We start from the raw sequence: 17,929 nt of genomic DNA, 5'->3' as shown, positions 1-17,929 counted from the left end.
GCTGAGGCTTTATGGTGCCAAGAGCCATTTGGGAGAAGGGTTGCAATAAGTAGATCATCCAATCCCTCTCCCTGTCACCTCCCCCCCCCCTTTTAATGCTGACAGGTCCTCATGTGTCATAGCCAAGATCTTTAATCATAGCTGACATGCAAAACAGTTACAGGATGCCTTCGAGGATCCTTGACTGCTCAGATGTTCTGAAAGCAACTGAAATTGATGCTCCATTGCGATGGGTGCCCTGGAGAAAGAATGCTTGCCTCAAAGCAGCCTTGCAAATAAGTTGGTCGCCCACAAAAATGTGCACTAACTGCCAGCGAACATTAGTCATTTATGGCCTGAGAAGAAAGAGTGAGCCAGCTTCTGTAAACTTTCCTCGCATGGTGGCCACAGATAAATTATCTTCATCACAGGTGACCAAGCAAATGATTGTTTGTATGGCTGCTCAAATAAATTGCATTCTGAATATATTTCTTACATTTATGTAATAAATATATTTATTACATTTGTGTCCCAACTTCTTTTTATTTCCTGTGGAAATAAAGGTGGTATACCTAGGGGAAAGGAAATGAAGTCAGGAGGTTAAAGAGAACCTCCGAAAAGATATTTTCCTTTTTCTTTCTCTTTGTTTTTCTTCACTTCTTTCGCTTTCTTTGCTTCCCTTTACTTTTATTTCACTTTTTATTTTTTATGTTGGATATTTTATATCTTTAATTCTGCTTGATGGGAAATAATTGTCGAAGTTGAAATTATAAAACCAATAAAAATTTTATTTACATACATAGGGTTCTCCCATTCAGGCACTGATCAGACACAAGCCTGCATGTTTGCTGCATCATGGGCCTTCAGACCATAGTCCTAGATCTTGCATGATAGGGAATGAATGGGAAAAGACATCAAAGTCCTGGAAGGAATTATTTTCCAGGAAGGCAAAGTGGGGCCATCTTAGCAAACTGCTGCCCCCCCCCATCAGGGACTGGAAGAGTCGTTGTGCTGGGGGCTGCACTGCCTCTGATCCAAAGCAGGAAAATTTCAGGTGGGAAGTGGTCGTAGCAGTAACCAATATGCAGAGAAATGCTTCCCTTCCTTGTGTTCTTGCAGTCCATTCTTCTGCAGGGCACTGGGGGGGGGGGAGAGAGAAGTCCCTTGCCTATCCCCACAGCTGCCCTGCTTTCCCAAGTGAGAGGTTTCACTCTCTGCCCTTGTCTTCCTAGGCAGGTTTCAATGCCGGTGATGGAAAGCGGTATTTTAACATCCCCGGATCCCGCACTGATGACATTGTCGACGTGGAGATGACAACAAATGTGGGTATCCCCGGGCGCTGGGTGTTCAGAATCGATGATGCCCAGGTGCAAGTGGGGGGCTGCAACAACACAAGTAAGAGGACAGCAGTTAGGTTTATTTAACCAAACCAATTCTTCCATCCCTTTTCTCTGTCCCTGTGAAAATCCCAGCGCTTATGAAAGAAAGGCAGCCGCTATGCAGCTGGGGTAGTTTGGGTGTGGCAAGTGGAAGCCCTGTTTTCCTCTGTGCATAAATATGGCCAGCAGGACATGGGAAGCACTGGTGGAGGAGCCATTTCAAGCTGCAATTTGGGAGGATATGACTGTATTGCTGCATGAAACCAAGAGCGCATCTCTGGCTGCTGGAGAGCTATGGTGTCTTTTGCCACTGCCGGCTCAAGTTTTAGAATGAAGCAAGGGGAGAACCTGGAGATAAATGAATGTAGGATTATGTGTGAAATGGGCCTCCAGACTTAGAACTGCAAGCTTTAAATAGTAGATGCCCTCTGAATGGTTGTTCAGTCATGGGAGTTGATTTGTCATAGAGTAAATAAGTGCAATCCTAGACATGTCTACTCAGAAGTAATTCAGTTGGGCGTACTCCCAGCTAAGTGTGTGTAGGATTGCAGCCCTAGTTTAATTGGGGTGGGCCAATTTCAAATCATGAGACTGTGAGTTAAGGTCGTGCATGTTTGGTTTTCAGCTACTTTGGTGTTACCATAATATGCAATGAAAAGCAAAATATGAAAGATGGCCTTGCCTTTTAACAGTAACTGGAACTTCAAATGTATCTCCCAACTTACTTTGTATCATACACTTCTTCATTGCCATAGTACTTTATAGCTGTTTCGCATGTGCATGTGTGTGTGGTGTTGCTGTTTTGCATATCTGCTATTTAATATTGTAAGAATGGGAAAATTCTTAATAAAAAATTGCAAGAGAAAGTACACTTTTAAGAATCTAAGGGCTTGTGTGCATCAGAGTTTACTGTGTGTTTGTTTGTAACTGATTGCGTTCTCATTTAATTTGTGTAGTCCACATGATGTTACCTTCCAACAATACCAGTCGTGATGCTTTCCCCCTGCAAATCTAAATTTACCCAATAGGGGGATAATCTGTAAAATTGAGGAAAATCAGGCTCCAATCTGCTCCACGTGGGGTTGCAGCAGTGTGTGTGTGTGTGTGTGTGTTTGGGTGGGTGGGTGAATCAATCATCATTGCCAGTCCCCTTACCACCCCCACTACTGTATTTTCTGGCATCACGTATCAGTATTTCTGGCACACTCTGGATGGGGATGATGATGATGATGATGATGATGATGATGATGATGATGATTAGGATCCTTCAGATGTGCACAAAGCTAGAAAACTGCACAAGCAAATTTACAATTGCTTGACCGGTTTAATTTGAATGAGGAAAAAGTGGATTACTTTACCTTTAATGCTCAAATGTGGAGAGGCTTTAACATGCATAAAATACCACATTTCAGCTCTGTGATCAGTTAGCGTAATCCTAGTAGAGATGTCTCTGCCACCATTTGCTTCTTTGGACTGCAGAAGGAAGATGCTGCTAGGTTCTACTAGAAATGTTGCCATTTGCAAATCTGTTCCATAGGGCTCATAAAATACCTCTCTACAAATTGGTGAGGAGCCTAAATACAACATGTATTACAAGTATACTGTAATAGTCTTCCTCAAACTGGCTATTGGTGTATGCAATGTGAGAGTAACAGTAGTGCCCAGTTTCTTGTCACAACAATTCCCCAACATTGGCACATATTTCCAAACAAAAACACATGCCCAGACTTTACCAGATCTATGGCTGCTTAGGCTCACATGAGTTCTCTTCTGACTCTGAGACCAAGACTTGACTAATCTGCCTATATTAAGGCAATGCACCTCTCTACAACTCTCTGGGGCTATATTTCACCCCCTGAGATTGCCCCATCTTGGGAAATCAAGTGGTTTGCTGTCTGACGGTTTCCCAAACCATTTTGCCTTTGCTTACCATTGGTTCTTGAAGATCTAAGCTTATTTTTAAGCATGCATGCATGCATGCATGCATGCGCGCACACACACACACACTTTAATTTTTTGGTCAAAGAGTTATAGAATGTTGCTGGCATTTACCCAGCTCTTGATTCTTGGTTTTGTCACCAAAATATTGTAACTTTCCTAAAGGCAAATAGCATGTCTTTGCAGAATGCATGTTATGGGGTGTGCGCAGTGGGACACAGAGCTGGTCTAAACTGTTGCATGTTTGAACGCTGTTCAGAATTTCTAAGCAGAAAGGAATACTGGTACAGTCATTAACATTTTCTCTTTGTGAACTACTAATAGTTTGCCTATAAAGGAGGATTAATTTGACATTTGATGGTCAAAATGATAATGTAAGACGTTTAGAGAGCAAACAAAAGTCTTGACATGAATAGCAGAGAGCAACACACACACACAAAACAAACAAATGGAAACAAATCTAATATACAGTATTCAAAATATTTTGAGATCGTACTATAACTTCCTACAAAATTTCAATCCAGTTTAAATGTGGATGTGCTAATTTGAATTGGAATATGGCACTTCCACCCATGAGCCCAGTGTGTTAATTACAGAGCAAACAGGGGCCGAAGGCCGCAGGGACAATGGAAGCTGGATCAGTTCAATGTTATTGTTGCTGCAACACAATCTAGTAGTTCTCTAGCTATGCTATAATTTGTTGAACACTGGGTTTGCTTCTTTGTGCAGCATCGGTGTGCCTGACACTCCGTCCTTGTCTGAATGGAGGGAAGTGTATTGAGGACTGCATCACAGGGAACCCCTCCTACACCTGTTCTTGTCTGGCTGGCTTCACTGGAAAGCGATGCCATATTGGTGAGTCTTGCTCATACTTTTCTCGCAGTCTTCTATTGAGGGGCTTCAGTGAGCTTAAGAAGAACCTTGCCAGATCAGACCAAAGGCCCATCTAATCCAGTATTCTGTTTTCACAGTGACCAAGTAGATGCTTATGAGAAACCCATATGGAGGACATGGTCCTCAGCTGTGGAATCCAGAGATGTACTGCCTCTGATATTGGGGATAAATAGCCATCACGACTATAACCCACTGATAGCCTTACCTTACATGAACTTGTCTTTTTGAAACAATTCAAGTTGGCCATCGCCAGACCTTGTGGTAGCTAATTCCACAGCATTCATCTATCCTGAATTTCTTCAGCTTCATTGGCTGACGGGTTTCAGCATTATGAGAGATGGAGAAAACTTCAGCATGTATATTTTTATATACCTCTGTCATGTGCCCTCCTTTTTTGTCTTTTTTATAAACTAAAAAGCCCCAAATGTAGTAACCTTTCTTCATATGAGTTTTGCTCCAATCCCCTTAATCATTTTGGCTTCCCTTTTCTCAGGGGCTGCCCAGCCTGTTTCACCACTTGAGGTGAAATGGGAAGGTTCTGCCCCCCCCCCCCGCTGCTGCCCCCCCATCCCTTTCGGTGAGATTTTCCAGTGAGTGTGGACTGGGTAGAATTCTGCAGGCCGGGTAGAGATGCCTGGAAAGCTTCCTTTGGTCTCTGAGGTTCCCCACTACTGGTATAAGGCTTCTTCGTTTGCTAATATTTTAATTCATGTTTCTCTTGTTGGCTTATTACTGCCCACCTGCAGCTGCTCCATTCCTTGCTCTAGCTGTCCCATTCTTGAAGAACTGAATGCCCATGAGAACTGACCTATGTTTGTCTTTGGCATATTGTCATTACTAAATTAGCCAGTTACTTCTCTATTGAAGTGTCAGGGTGAACGAGGAACACACTAAAGCTTTCATTTAATGAAGTCCGGGGACACTTCTAGAAAACCTCTTTGTTGAGTTCTCTGCTTGATTTGTTTGCAAGAAGATTAGATGATGTTGGCTAGTTAATAAGCATTTGTTCTGATTTGTTTTCAGGGAGGTTAGATGACATGTCAAAGAAAGTATTATCTCACACTTTGCAGTGCGTTTTTCTGTCACTTTCCATGTGACAAAAGGTTTAAGTTTTGGGAAAATGGGCTTTTTGCACAAGACCTCCAAATAAAATATAATTTTACGACCTGAATTTGTCGGTATGAGATCGCATGTCATCCAAAAATAGCAATAGTCTGGAAGTGCCCCTGGTGACTGCTGCCATAATTAATGCTAATAGCTACCGCAGTGTTAGAAAGTTAAACCTGTTGACCTTAGGGAAGTCGTTTCTAGCCTCTCAACTCCTATAATCCTCCACAGAGGCATTCAGGCTGTCGCTAGAGAAAAGGGTATATAACCCAAAGCATCTTAGCATAATCAAAAACATATAAAGGAAGGGTTTGTTTTCTGTCTTTGCATGCAATCCACACTTCTGGGAATGATGTATCCATAGTAGACATGCCTGGTTAATTACAGATGGTAATGCATGTGAAGTGTTTCGACTGAATGTATGAGAGCACACCCTACTTTTTCGCTTCCTTCCCATTACCTTCCAGATGTGGATGAGTGCGCTTCCAGCCCATGTCAGAACAAAGCCTCCTGCATCGATGGCATTAACAGCTTCAGTTGCTGGTGTCCACCAGGATTTAAAGGAGCCACGTGTGAAGTTGGTGAGAAACATTGTGTAATTGCAAAAGGACAGGGAAATCAGATAACAGCTTACAGGCAGGTCTAGGTGGACAAAGTGTTTATAAAGGCATTCCAGTACCAGTACCCAGTACTTTTTTCTAGAAAAATAGGTGCCAGTGCTCACCACGAAGTTGTTACAGTAAGTGCCACACTTTTAAACAACAACAAAAAGATGTGCCAGTACTGCGTGCCCTTGAGTACCCCCTGAAGAAGAAGAAAGCACTGCCAGTACCTCTTTATTTCAGTTCTAGTCTGGGGGTGGGGCAGAAGTTAGGGATGGCCTGCTCAAACTATGGTACTTTGCGGAACAAATTGGGATAGAAAGCAGTTAGCAGTTGTAGTGTGGGAACTGTATGCAGGAAAGTTGTCTTTCTAATTCTCTGCTGAAATGTTCTGAATCAGGAAATGTTAGACTGTACAAATCAGAAAATGGTGTATGTTTAGGTGTTGCCCCCTCCCTTTAATCCTAGTGCCAGCACCCTTCCAAGTACTAGAGGGTGGCTAGTGTGCAGCCACAATAGTTTTTTAATCAGGTCTGGGGATGGGAGACCTTGGTGCAAAAGGTACAGGTGCCTTTTTGCAACACATATATACACAATCATTCCCCAGAAGAACAGAACATATGTTCCCACAGCCTGCATAGGATAGAAATATACTATGGCTGGAGAAAAGCGAAGAGGTAAATGTGATCAGGTTTTGTACATGCAAGTTCGTGTGTGTGTGTGTGTCTCCCACACAGCTCTACCTGTGGCTGAATTAACCATGCAGCATACCTGAACCACTGCCCAGACAACACCTCTAAACAGAATGCCTTGTTCAGGGGCTCCTGTCTGGCTTGCCCTTTCCCAAACCAGAGCATTCCTTGGAGGCAAATCAAGTCAAGCGATTGATTCATTTGCCTGTTGATTGTTAAGAAAGTAACCATGCAATGCCCTTCACGGTGTGCTATTCACTTGGCAAGGGGGTAGGGAAAGATGGACATAAATTTGGCATGTAAATGGCCACTAAAAGGAGTCTTTGTGGCTACTGCAGGCATCACCATCCTCCCCAATATTATGAGAACACTCCAAATTTATCTGGTTTCAGAAGTTCAGTTGCATTTTTCCAACCTTGTAAGAGCCATTGACTGCAAACTATAAGGTGTACAACAGATTCATAGAAGGCGGTTGTTACCACAAATTGGCTTTTTGCAGCATTATTTTTTCTTGCACAGTCTGAAGAGAGCTGTAATTGAATCATATGCCTAAGGAAGGCACTTGAGCTTTGAGAGACCATAACTTCTTATATTCTGCCATTTCCCAGACCCCACATAGCTTCTCACTACCTATAGTGTTACAGCCAAGAAATGCTACTAATTCTGAAAGCAGGAGAAGCATGTCTGGGAAAGGGACAAACTAAGTCCCTTGTCTGAAGCACCCATGCAGCAGCCTTGGGAGGAAATCACACCACACATGCTTGTTTGTATCAATGGAATGGGCAAATCTTTTGTGAACTAATTTAAGCTCCATTTCTTGTTCTAAAACACTACAGAGGAGTCTCCTTGTGAAGCCAAAGAGTGCCAGAATGGCGGGGAATGCCAAGTGGTCAACAGAACAGCTGTGTGCCTTTGCCAGCCAGGTTTTACAGGAGAAGATTGTGAGACAGGTGAGCTAACAATGAATACATTTAGGCCACCAGTCAAGCAGACAAAAAGAGGTATTTGGAAGCTGTTCCAAGGTAAGTCAAGGGGATTCTACTATCAGAGGCTGGACCGCAAAGAGCCTATGTACACACATCCACAGTCCAGCAGCAAGCATGTCTTTTTCTGCACACACATGGGATTCTTTGCTCTCTTCCATTGAGTGGGCTTATGATACCATGGGGAAGCTTCACAACAGTGATTCCCAGCTCTGTTTCTACCTCCATCCTCATGAATGACAACCCTTAAATCATCCATATGCAGAGACCTATATTTGTTTTAAACATGGCTAGGCCTGCAGTTGTGGTCAGGTGTTGATCTTTTTGTTGTTGTTTCTCCTTCGCAGAAATAAACGAATGTGATTCCAACCCATGCCTGAACGGTGGGCGATGTATGGACCTAGTGGACAATTACACCTGTGTGTGTGTGGCGCCATTCACAGGACAGCGCTGTGAAACAGGTGCCCTGATTTCATAACTGCGTGGTGGCACCCTCCTTCTCCTCCCCACATAGCCAGATTCCTCTCAGTGGCGGACTCTTTGCTCTGAGCCTCTCTTTCTTTACTCTGTCAGACTCTCTCCTTAGGCCCAGCCCTGTACTTATTGTTGTGTATAGTTATTCAGCTGCGTTGGGCTGTACTGAGGCTCCCTACTCTTCTCCGCTCTAGATCCTTCAGCCTGTGAGGGCAGAAACTGCAGGAACCGACAGACGTGCAACTATATTCGCCCAGGGCGCTACATCTGCACATGCTCTCCAGGCTACTATGGGAACAACTGTCAATATGGTGAGCAGGATGACCCCACATCACTTCAGAGAGATTGTCTAAATCAGGGATGGCAAACCTGTGGCTCTTCAGTTATTATTGGGCCACGACTCTCATCATCCCTGACTGTTCCCATAAGGCTGAGGCTGATGGGAAATGGAATCTAATAATATAGGGGAAACTGGTTCGCTATCCCTGCTAGAGTAGATTCATTGAAAAAATCTGTTCACCCTCATTTTCGTAAATGTGCACCCTTTGATTTAGGGTTTTGTTTTATGAAATTATTCAGCTACTTTGGATCAGATCTACTCAAATTAATCAAGTCATGTATTTATCTAAGGTTCTTTTGCAGGCTTCCACTACTGAAAATTCCAAAACACCCTAGCAACTATGCAGTTAGGATGCTTTTCCTGATATCCAACCAAAGTCCTTTGGGCTGCAGTTTGCACCCTGTTATCTTCTCCACTGTAAACATGGAGAACAACTGATCCCCATCCTCCTTCAGAGTAATAATTCATGTGTTTGAAGAACATCTAGTCCTTTTTCTTTGTGCAATATTAACCAGGCATGTCCCCTCTTTCCTCATGTTGTTGATCTCTCACAAATATTTTGTAGGTGGGCCCAGAATGCCCAGTGCCTGCATGTCCAATCCATGTCAGAACGAAGGCACTTGCCTTGAAAGCAGCCAAGGATATGTGTGTGAGTGTGCGGAAGGATACACAGGCACCGACTGCGAAGACAGTAAGTGTACCCCAGTCTGTATACAAACTACGCATTCTCTTTGCAGGGAGGGGTATCCGCAAAGGGGTGCTTTACCCAAAGCAGCTATGTTGCAGTCTAGCATGAAAGGTCATATGGACAGGGGAGCCATTATATTGAGAATTGGGTTTTTGGTTTCTAAACACAACGGTAGCAGAAAAGCAAATTAAAATAATATAATATCAAAACAGGGGTGGGAGGGTGGAAGTGGTGCTGGTCAGTGTTCATAGCTTTTCTCACTTTCAGTTTACAGGGGTGTGAGAAAATGCCTTTACATTCAGCCAGGGATGGAGTTCAGTTTAGGCTTCCCAATGGAGGCAAGTTATTAAGAAACAGGCATGCATGGAAGAGATAAGTGTTCCCCACCATAATAAGCATGTCTGATTCAGACTCTGGCTTCTTACTGTTGCTTTGGGTAAAATGAAACCCCACCACCAAAAAACAAACAAACAAAAACACCTCTTAGGGGAAATATGGAGAATTATGTGTGGTTGGGCACTAAAATATATACATGACCACTTGCATGTAGTGATGATGGCACAGACATCCCAGCACAAGTTGCCAGTAGGGGAAGGACATGTTAACCAGTGCTAGAAAGTCTCAATGTAATGCCAATATAATGACTTAACCTGAACTACACACACACAATTTTCAAGAGCAACCTGTGATCTTGGCAAGTTCCCAGAGCCAACAAGTGCTCCAAAAGATGACAGTCCTTTGGTTTCCATTAGGTCAAAATGGGTTGTTTACATCAGCCCCTAACTGTGGGACCACATTCAACAAAGTCAGAGGTTCTCATACCTTTCTTTTTTATACGCTTGTGTGGAGCAAGCTCTTCTTTTGATGATTCAGGTCCTATAACAGCCCTTTCCCAGTCTATATAGACTTCCATCACGCCGTTGCAATTGCTAATGCATCGCAACGTGGCCAGGTGGTACTTCATTTAATGGAGAGTCTCCTGTGCTAAATTTATTACACCGTGCAGTATTGTGGGAGCTGCAATTTTCTCCATCCTATCACTACGTCTTCCTGTTCCCCACCCCACTTGCCCCTATAAGTCCTTTTTGCAATCTTCCATTTGGAGGCAGTGACCCCATGCAAGGAAACACTGGCTCATGTCATTCTCCAGAAGGAGAGGGGAAATGGGTTGAGTGTGAGGTACGTCTCTTACAAGAAGCAATGAGGCTCATTAGAGTCACTGAACAGAGCACAGATAGGACCACAAGGGAGCCTTTGAAAGGTGGAGCTTGATGACTCCAGTGGGGAGCAGCAGCAGCTGGTTTGTAATTTGCAGTCTCTTGGGTGTTAATTAAGGTAAATATCTGAGGTCATGAGAAAGGGAGTAAAGGTTCTGTCACCACAACACTTGTAGCCAAACCTAATCCAGATCCCTCCCCACAGCAGCCTGAACAACACTCTGTTGGTTACTGGTGGGGGTTGTGAAGGCCTCAGTAGCTTGAGCTTTTGCTGGCACAGATGAGCCTCATTAGTTCCCCCCCCGCCGCCCCCTTGGCTTTTTGCAGAGCTCTCAGAGGACTGCGAGTGTCGGAACGGGGGGAAGTGTCTGGATGGAAACGTCACCATATGCCAGTGCCCTCCAGGATATTTTGGTCTTCTCTGTGAATTTGGTAGGAATGTTGTTAATGGCTACTGATAGGCTATTCTGTCCACCTTCTGAACACTGGTTTCTGTAGCTCAGTAAAGCTCTCCACCAATGAGCTCTTGCTTTGGAGAAAGATGAGCATTTTTCAGACAGCTTAAGGCAGGTTGAAAATTAGGTTGTTGCTTGTGTATACACTCATCCCACTTTTACTTATGGCAGGGACATAGTCCATATGCTGTTGGACTCCAGCTTTGATTAGCCCAGCTACTATGGCCAGGGGTCAGGGATGATGAGAGTTGTAGTCCAGTGGGACATGGTGGCACTGTGGTCTAAACCACTGAGCCTCTTGGGCTTGCTGATCAGAAGGTTGGCAGTTCGAAACACTGTGACAGAGTGAGCTCCCATTGCTCTGTCCCAGCTTCTGCCAACCTAGCAGTTCAAAAGCATGCCAGTGCAAGTAGATAAATAGGTACCGCTACGGTGTTTCCATGTGCTCTGGCTTCCGTCACAGTGTTCCGTTGCACCAGTAGTGGTTTAGTCATGTTGGCCACATGACTGGAAAGCTGTCTGTGGACAAACGCCAGCTCCATTGGCCTTAAAGTGAAGAAGAAGAAGAAGAGTTTGGATTTGATATCCCGCCTTTCACTCCCCTTCAGGAGTCTCAAAGCGGCTAACAATCTCCTTTCCCTTCCTCCCCCACAACAAACACTCTGTGAGGTGAGTGGGGCTGAGAGACTTCAAAGAAGTGTGACTGGCCCAAGGTCACCCAGCAGCTGCATGTGGAGGAGCGGAGACTCGAACCCGGTTCCCCAGATTACAAGACTACCGCTCTTAACCACTACACCACACTGGCTCTCACACTGGTGAGACGAGCGCCGCAACCCCATAGTCACCTTTGACTGGACTTAACCGTCCAGGGGTCCTTTACCTTTTTTTTTAAGTCCAGCAACATCTGGAGGGGGGCTGATTTTCCCACTCCTGGCTTGTGCTAAGTGAGTTTTGCAAAACCTGTTGGATCAGAGACAGCGGTGGGACAAAAAAATACAACCCACCATGTATACCACAGGAAATGATATTTCTCTCAAACCACTTCAACACTCTTAAATAATATTGTCCATGTCTAGCCTTTGTTTCTGCCTAAGACAGGAAAAGGCGACTCCTGTAGTGCTTTCGTTATGGAAATCCAGCTCTTTTTCAGTTACCAAGTCATCAAGATGACTCTGAAGATTCCCACTGACAAGGATAACTGTCTTGGTTTTGAGTGTATCACTGTTACATCAGTCATGCTCAGTTTCAATCTCCCATTGAGAGATATAAAAGCTAAATAACAACAACAACAACAACAACAACAACAACAATAATTTATTTATACCCCACCCATCTGGCTGAGTTTCCCCAGCCACTCTGGGCGGCTCCCAATCAAGTGTTAAAAACAATACAGCATTAAATATTAAAAACTTCCCTAAACAGGAAACCTTTTTCAAGCCAGCCATGTTTCCACAGGTTACATCCCAGTGCCCCCCCATAAAAAAAAAAATCTAAGGCAGAGACAGTGGATAATATTGCATGACCCTCTCTGCTCTTCTGATCATCACCTGAAAAGCATAGAGGACTCAGTTTTCTTCTTCCTTGGAGTACTGGGTTGGGCACAGAAAGTAAACCTCTTTGCCCCACTCAGCACTGCAATGGTGAGTAAAATATACATGCACACTGCAAGGATCAGCTGACGAGTGGAGGCGGGGCTCTTTGCATGTTTGTGTGAGAATGTGGGATGTCTATACCCACTTTTGGGCCACAGTCACTATAGGCATGTGGCCCCCAGGGGGCTTGCAATGGGGCAGTGTAAAAAAGTTAGCCTCCCCAGTGTAGAATCCTCTCAGAGTTAAAAGCAATTTAGAAACATGACATAAAATCTATTTTAAGGGAAAGTGCCTTCAGATCCATGTATCTGCTGGTTTTACTTGTGTGTTTCTTAATGCAGGCGTCACCCCAAAATGTTTCTTTTAACTGTTGGGGTATTTTTAAATAAAGCTCGCCTGCATGGTACTGAGCTGCATGACAGGGAACTGCTGTGTGTTTGTTTCCTCCCCACCACTGCAGAAGTGACCGCAACACCTTGCAATATGAACACCCAGTGCCCAGATGGAGGCTACTGTATGGAGTACGGTGGCAATTACCTTTGTGTGTGCCATACGGATTACGGCACAAACCACAGTAAGTAGGATAGGGAGTCTGGGCACATCAACATGGGCTTTGAATCTGAGGATCAAGGTGGTGGGAGAATGCCCAGTATTGCATACCAGAGAAACTAATCCAGAACCCACTCTGAGTTGTGAATACTAGGTAGGGTCCATACCCTGCAACATAAATGAAGCAGTTTCTTTGAATGCAAAAAAGACTTGGGAAGGTGCAATGCAGTTGATAGAATGTTAGTGCCGAATGCTGTGGTGAAGCTGCATGTGAGAAGGGGATGCATGAGCAATTCATATCTTCTCCTGTTACCTCTTGCTCTTCACATGCAAATCAGATCCAGGTTGAAGTCCCTGAGCAAATCGTTCCTTCCCTGGTAAATGAGATAAGACTGGGCAATCTCTTTGGGCCAAACTGCACATAAAAGTAACTGCGTCTGCACTGAATGCAGGGATTGATCATTATTGGAATCGCAGCACATATGCATGAGAAACTCACCCCCACCACCCGTCCCACGGCAGTCCCAAGGAAAATCCCTCCTCTGAAAATGGTATTTGCATTGGCAAGAAATCCCCCCATTGGTGTCAGTAGGAGATTTCTTTCCAAAGTAAGTATTTGCTTCAGAGGAGAGATGATCTTCAGGACTGCAAGCAGGAGCTAAGTTCCCCTTCCATGCCTTCTGCAGTTCTTATAATAATCAGCCCCACCCTTCTCATGCTAGTTGTGTTTTTAAAAGCCTGCAGCACGTTTAACACCAAGTTTAGTTTATATCCTGAAAAGTGCTGTAAGCATGCTTTTTTTATTATAGAGATTGTGTAGCTTGTTTGTCTGTAGCAGGCACTAGGAAGATCCCCATAAAGAAATATCCTAAGAAACAAGGAGTTGTGGGCTAGAGGACCCCTGGGCTTATTAATTCAAAGATGTGTGTCCTTTTTTCCATGTCATTTAATTGAGCTCCTTTCCGTGGGGCAGGTGGGGTTTTTATTTAGCATCAGCCCATGTGAGGCCATGTCTGCTTTTGCAGCTGAGCCACCCTCTCCTTGTGACTCGGATCCTTGTCTGAATGGCGGATCATGTGAAGCTCAAGATGATTCCTACACCTGTGAATGTACCCGAGGCTTCGTTGGCAGGCACTGTGAGAAAGGTATTTGCCAACCCTGAATGGAAGAACAGAAGCTGCCTTTCCAAATCCTACTTTGATTTGATATAGGACACACTATCATTTTTTTTCCTAGTGCAGGGTGATGGAATTGACTGCAGGTAATGTTCTTCCCCTCCTTTTCTCTCCCGTGGCTGGTCCAGTGCATGGTTCTCTCTCAGGTCAAAAAGACATTGTGAGAACCCAAGACAAACAAAAAACAACAAACCTTCAGGTTTTACTAAAATGTATTCTTCTACACAATAACAGCAATGCAGTAAAACAGGGTTTCCCAAACCTGGGTCTCCAGCTGTTTTTAGACTACAATTCCCACCATCCCTGACCCCCATTCCTGCTAGCTAAGGATGATGGGAGTTGTAGTCCAAAAACACCTGGAGACGCAAGTTTGTGAAACCTTGCAGTAAAACAATTCTGAACGCAGTTAAAAAATAGAAATGGATATAGCTTAATAGCCTGGTGCCAACAAACTAGCACTTCCAGTTGCCAAATATTCAGAAAAAAACAGCTTCTAAACATCAAATTTATATTCAGCATACTTTGTAAGGCAGAAAAAATGACATAGCAACCTATCACAAATAAACACCACTTTCAGTTGCTGTTAGTCTGTTCCAGTTGAGCAACACTTTTAGTTGACATAACTGTGAGACTGAGCAATGGTGATGTGCAAAACTTAAGCTGATGCAGACATCGGGACTCCTGCTTTGGAAGAAAATTCAATAAAAATTAATTATGCTTTATGTGGAAGTGCTTTTATTTTGTCTGCCGTGGATCTGTTGCCAGTCCTATTTCATTGGATTAGTCAGGGAAGGTGTCAGGGACACAGTTTAACCTGGCGAAAGGGCTAGAGGGCCAGTGAGTGAAACTCTTCCTTCCACCTGTCTTTTAAAGGGGCTTGTAACAAGTACGGATTTTTTTCCCCTTCCCAGCAAAGCCAAAGCTGTGCAGTTCTGGGCCCTGCCGCAATGGAGGGACGTGTAAAGAATCAGATGGAGAATACCACTGCACCTGTCCTTACCGCTTCACGGGGAAGCACTGTGAGATAGGTATCTCTACTGCATGCACTGCCACAATTTTAGCCGAGGGGATGGGGGCGTAAAGGGACTTCTTGGGAGGTGTTAGGGAATTGTTTGCTATGTAACCTGGACCTTCTGTTTTCACAGGCAAACCTGACCCCTGTGCCTCAGGGCCTTGTCATAATGGGGGGACCTGTTTCCACTATATTGGCAAGTACAAATGTGACTGCCTCCCAGGATATTCCGGGCGACACTGCGAGATAGGTATTAGTGTATTATTTATTTCATTTATGAATCGCTTCCCATGAGGCATTTGCAATGTTGAAATATATATTTGTGAAACAGTTGCGCATATATATATATATATATATATATATATATATATATTAAAACTATATATAAAAACACACATATTTTAAAGCAACTGTAGCAGCACATCCCACATGGATGTTAACTGGGTTTGAGATCTCCATTTTGGAGGTTTGTTGAAAGAGGAACACCAAAAAACAATTGAGAAGGGGGGAGTTCCAAATGTAGTTATGGGATTGGAGGGGACTTCCACATGTGAGCAGCACATGTGAAAGAAAAGGCAAGAAAAGGCAAGAAAAGAATAGGCTGATCGGCCTATTGACATTAGGCAGCAGGTATGGTTTCTCTCCCCAGAGGGTAAAGCCATCAGACGGGGTCTCCTTTTGGCAACCTAAGGGAGTTAAGAACATAAGAAGAGCCTGCTGGATTAGGCCGATCAGCTTCTTCATCTCACAGTAGCCAACCAGATGCCTATAGGAAGCATACAGGCCGAACCTGAGCACAACTCATAATGGCTAGTAGCTATCCAGTCCACTTTCAGGAGACTGCAGCACTATTGTTTCCTTTATTTACTTCATAAAACTTACACACCGCTTGGTTGTGAAACCTCAGAGTGGTATACAAAAAATATAATGGCAAAGTCAATAAAAGTTCAGAACCCTACCTTCAAAACATACAAAAGTTAAAATATTAAAACAGATTAAAAGTACCTCAACTTTCTAAGCATCTGGGTAGGCTTGTCTGAGCAAGAATGTTTTATGCAGGTGCTGGAAGAGTACAGTGAAGGAGCCTGCTTGATCTCAATAGGCTGGGATCAGGATGTTGAATCTCCAAGGAGTTATAATTTACTGAAATCCCTATTTAGAAATACTCAACTAAATGAATGAATGAATGAATTGTTTATATCGCAGATTTGAGCAAAGTGTTGAAGATTTGATTGCTTTCCATTGTAGAGGTAAACAGTAAGCTATGAAATTAGGAGCTGGATTTATCCTGAACAGCAATCAAAAGTACTGATCAGTGGTCTAGGTTGAACCATTGCTGGAAGCTCAGAACATAGCTGCTTGGGTGGCATAACTACAGGTTGTGATAATTGTGCGCCTTGCAGCTATGTCATTGAACTTCTAAAAATTAATCATAAGCACAGTGGAATGGACGATTTCCATTGATTCTACAGTTCTTCAGGAGAGGAGGTTTAATCTTCTCCTTCCCTTCTGTGATCCCAATAGAAATCCCCTCTCCCTATGCTGCCTTTAGTGATTGGGGGCCAACAACTTCCATTGGCACCAAAAGGGCTTCCACCCTCCATTGGTACCAATAGAAGTTTCTCCACTCCATTACTAACTGGAGCATGGGGGGTTATTTTCACTGGAATAGCAGCTGGTGAGGGAAGAATTAAATCTCCCCTCCTCATATGCTGCAGTCCTGGAGGAAATCCAGAATGCAAAATTCCAACAATGATGCAAGCTGAGCAGTTAGCGTAACACAGAGTTAAGTCTCTGGTGTTGGTGGTATAAAATATCCTGCAGTGTGACTGCATTACTAGGGTTAGAAATCATTTGTGTTACTGTCACATGTTGTTTCCTTTTTTAAAGGTGCTTTTGTAAGCTCTGTTTGGAATACTAAATGGAACAATTTTGTATTGGTGGGCTGGGCTCTGCTTTCACAGCTCCTTCTCCTTGCCTCCTGCATCCATGTGAAAATGGAGCCACTTGTCAGGATCTTGGCAACAGCTATTTGTGCACATGCCCAGCTGGCTACACAGGAAGGCACTGCCAATCAGGTAAACGCATAGAAAGGTAATGCCCCATAGTCAGCTGTGATAGGTCATCTGTCCTAGTACAATGGGCCATGCCAACGTTTTCAATTCTTTTAAAAAGCAAAACCATTCAGCTAATGTTCTGGACTGCTTCCGGAGGTTTTTGGAAGTTCTGTCTGAAAATTTCAGCTTCTGTGAAATTTGTGTAAGGCAGGTTGGAACTTGCAGCTCGGATCCATGCTAATTATTTGCAGCACCACAAAATGCATTTGGGAGCTAAGAGCAGTGTCTCTTGGAACAAATGATGCTAACCACTGAAGGCTTGCCCTGGCGACATTAATTTTAGAGGCTGGCATTGCAGTTTTTGCTTCTCTGATGAAGGCAGGCCACAGCATGAGAACTTTTCTAACGTAACTCAGTAAGTCGCTCACACAAAAGGGAATGTCCTTTTAGGTTCTGTGTGAAGAACTAGGCCTTCACTATCCCCAGTGCTCTCATCAGGGCAGAGCCCTTATTTACATCAGTGTTAATTGTGCAGCTCATAGACTATATAACAAATGCATTGCTCTATAACCTTTCTTCTTCCACCCTCCCCCACTCTTTCTTTTCCTTATAGAGGTAGACTGTGGTACCCCCAAGGAGGTGAAGCATGCCCAGGTGGCATTTAACTCCACTAAGCTGGGCTCTCTGGCAGAATACCGGTGTGATCTGGGTTATGTTCTCAGTCCCCAGAATAACCCCAGGGTGTGCAGAACACAAGGCGTCTGGAGTGACCCTCCAGAGTGTAACGGTAACTTGA

At 43.9% G+C, this 17,929-nt stretch overlaps 1 protein-coding gene across 2 annotated transcripts in view; it reads left to right on the top strand.

Moving 5' to 3' along the window:
* SNED1 (sushi, nidogen and EGF like domains 1) overlaps positions 1–17,929 on the top strand; it is a 69,159-nt gene that overhangs the window by 25,622 nt on the left and 25,608 nt on the right. The window contains exons 4-17 of one of the 2 annotated variants that reach the window (XM_081863108.1): positions 1,212–1,374; positions 4,026–4,151; positions 5,765–5,878; positions 7,428–7,541; positions 7,922–8,035; positions 8,243–8,359; positions 8,954–9,079; positions 10,621–10,725; positions 12,801–12,914; positions 13,915–14,034; positions 14,976–15,092; positions 15,210–15,326; positions 17,041–17,154; positions 17,747–17,920. In XM_081863108.1, the coding sequence (XP_081719234.1) occupies positions 1,212–1,374; positions 4,026–4,151; positions 5,765–5,878; positions 7,428–7,541; positions 7,922–8,035; positions 8,243–8,359; positions 8,954–9,079; positions 10,621–10,725; positions 12,801–12,914; positions 13,915–14,034; positions 14,976–15,092; positions 15,210–15,326; positions 17,041–17,154; positions 17,747–17,920 (1,735 nt within the window). The remainder of the gene's footprint in view (positions 1–1,211; positions 1,375–4,025; positions 4,152–5,764; positions 5,879–7,427; positions 7,542–7,921; positions 8,036–8,242; positions 8,360–8,953; positions 9,080–10,620; positions 10,726–12,800; positions 12,915–13,914; positions 14,035–14,975; positions 15,093–15,209; positions 15,327–17,040; positions 17,155–17,746; positions 17,921–17,929) is intronic. The other variant, XM_081863109.1, reaches the window with a different exon arrangement.

The sequence above is a fragment of the Podarcis erhardii genome, assembly GCF_964252035.2.
Source record: "Podarcis erhardii genome assembly, chromosome: 5".
Classification (NCBI taxonomy): domain Eukaryota; kingdom Metazoa; phylum Chordata; class Lepidosauria; order Squamata; family Lacertidae; genus Podarcis; species Podarcis erhardii.
The sequence above is the reverse complement of the archived record's forward strand: the minus strand, read 5'-3'. Positions and strand labels throughout refer to the sequence as shown.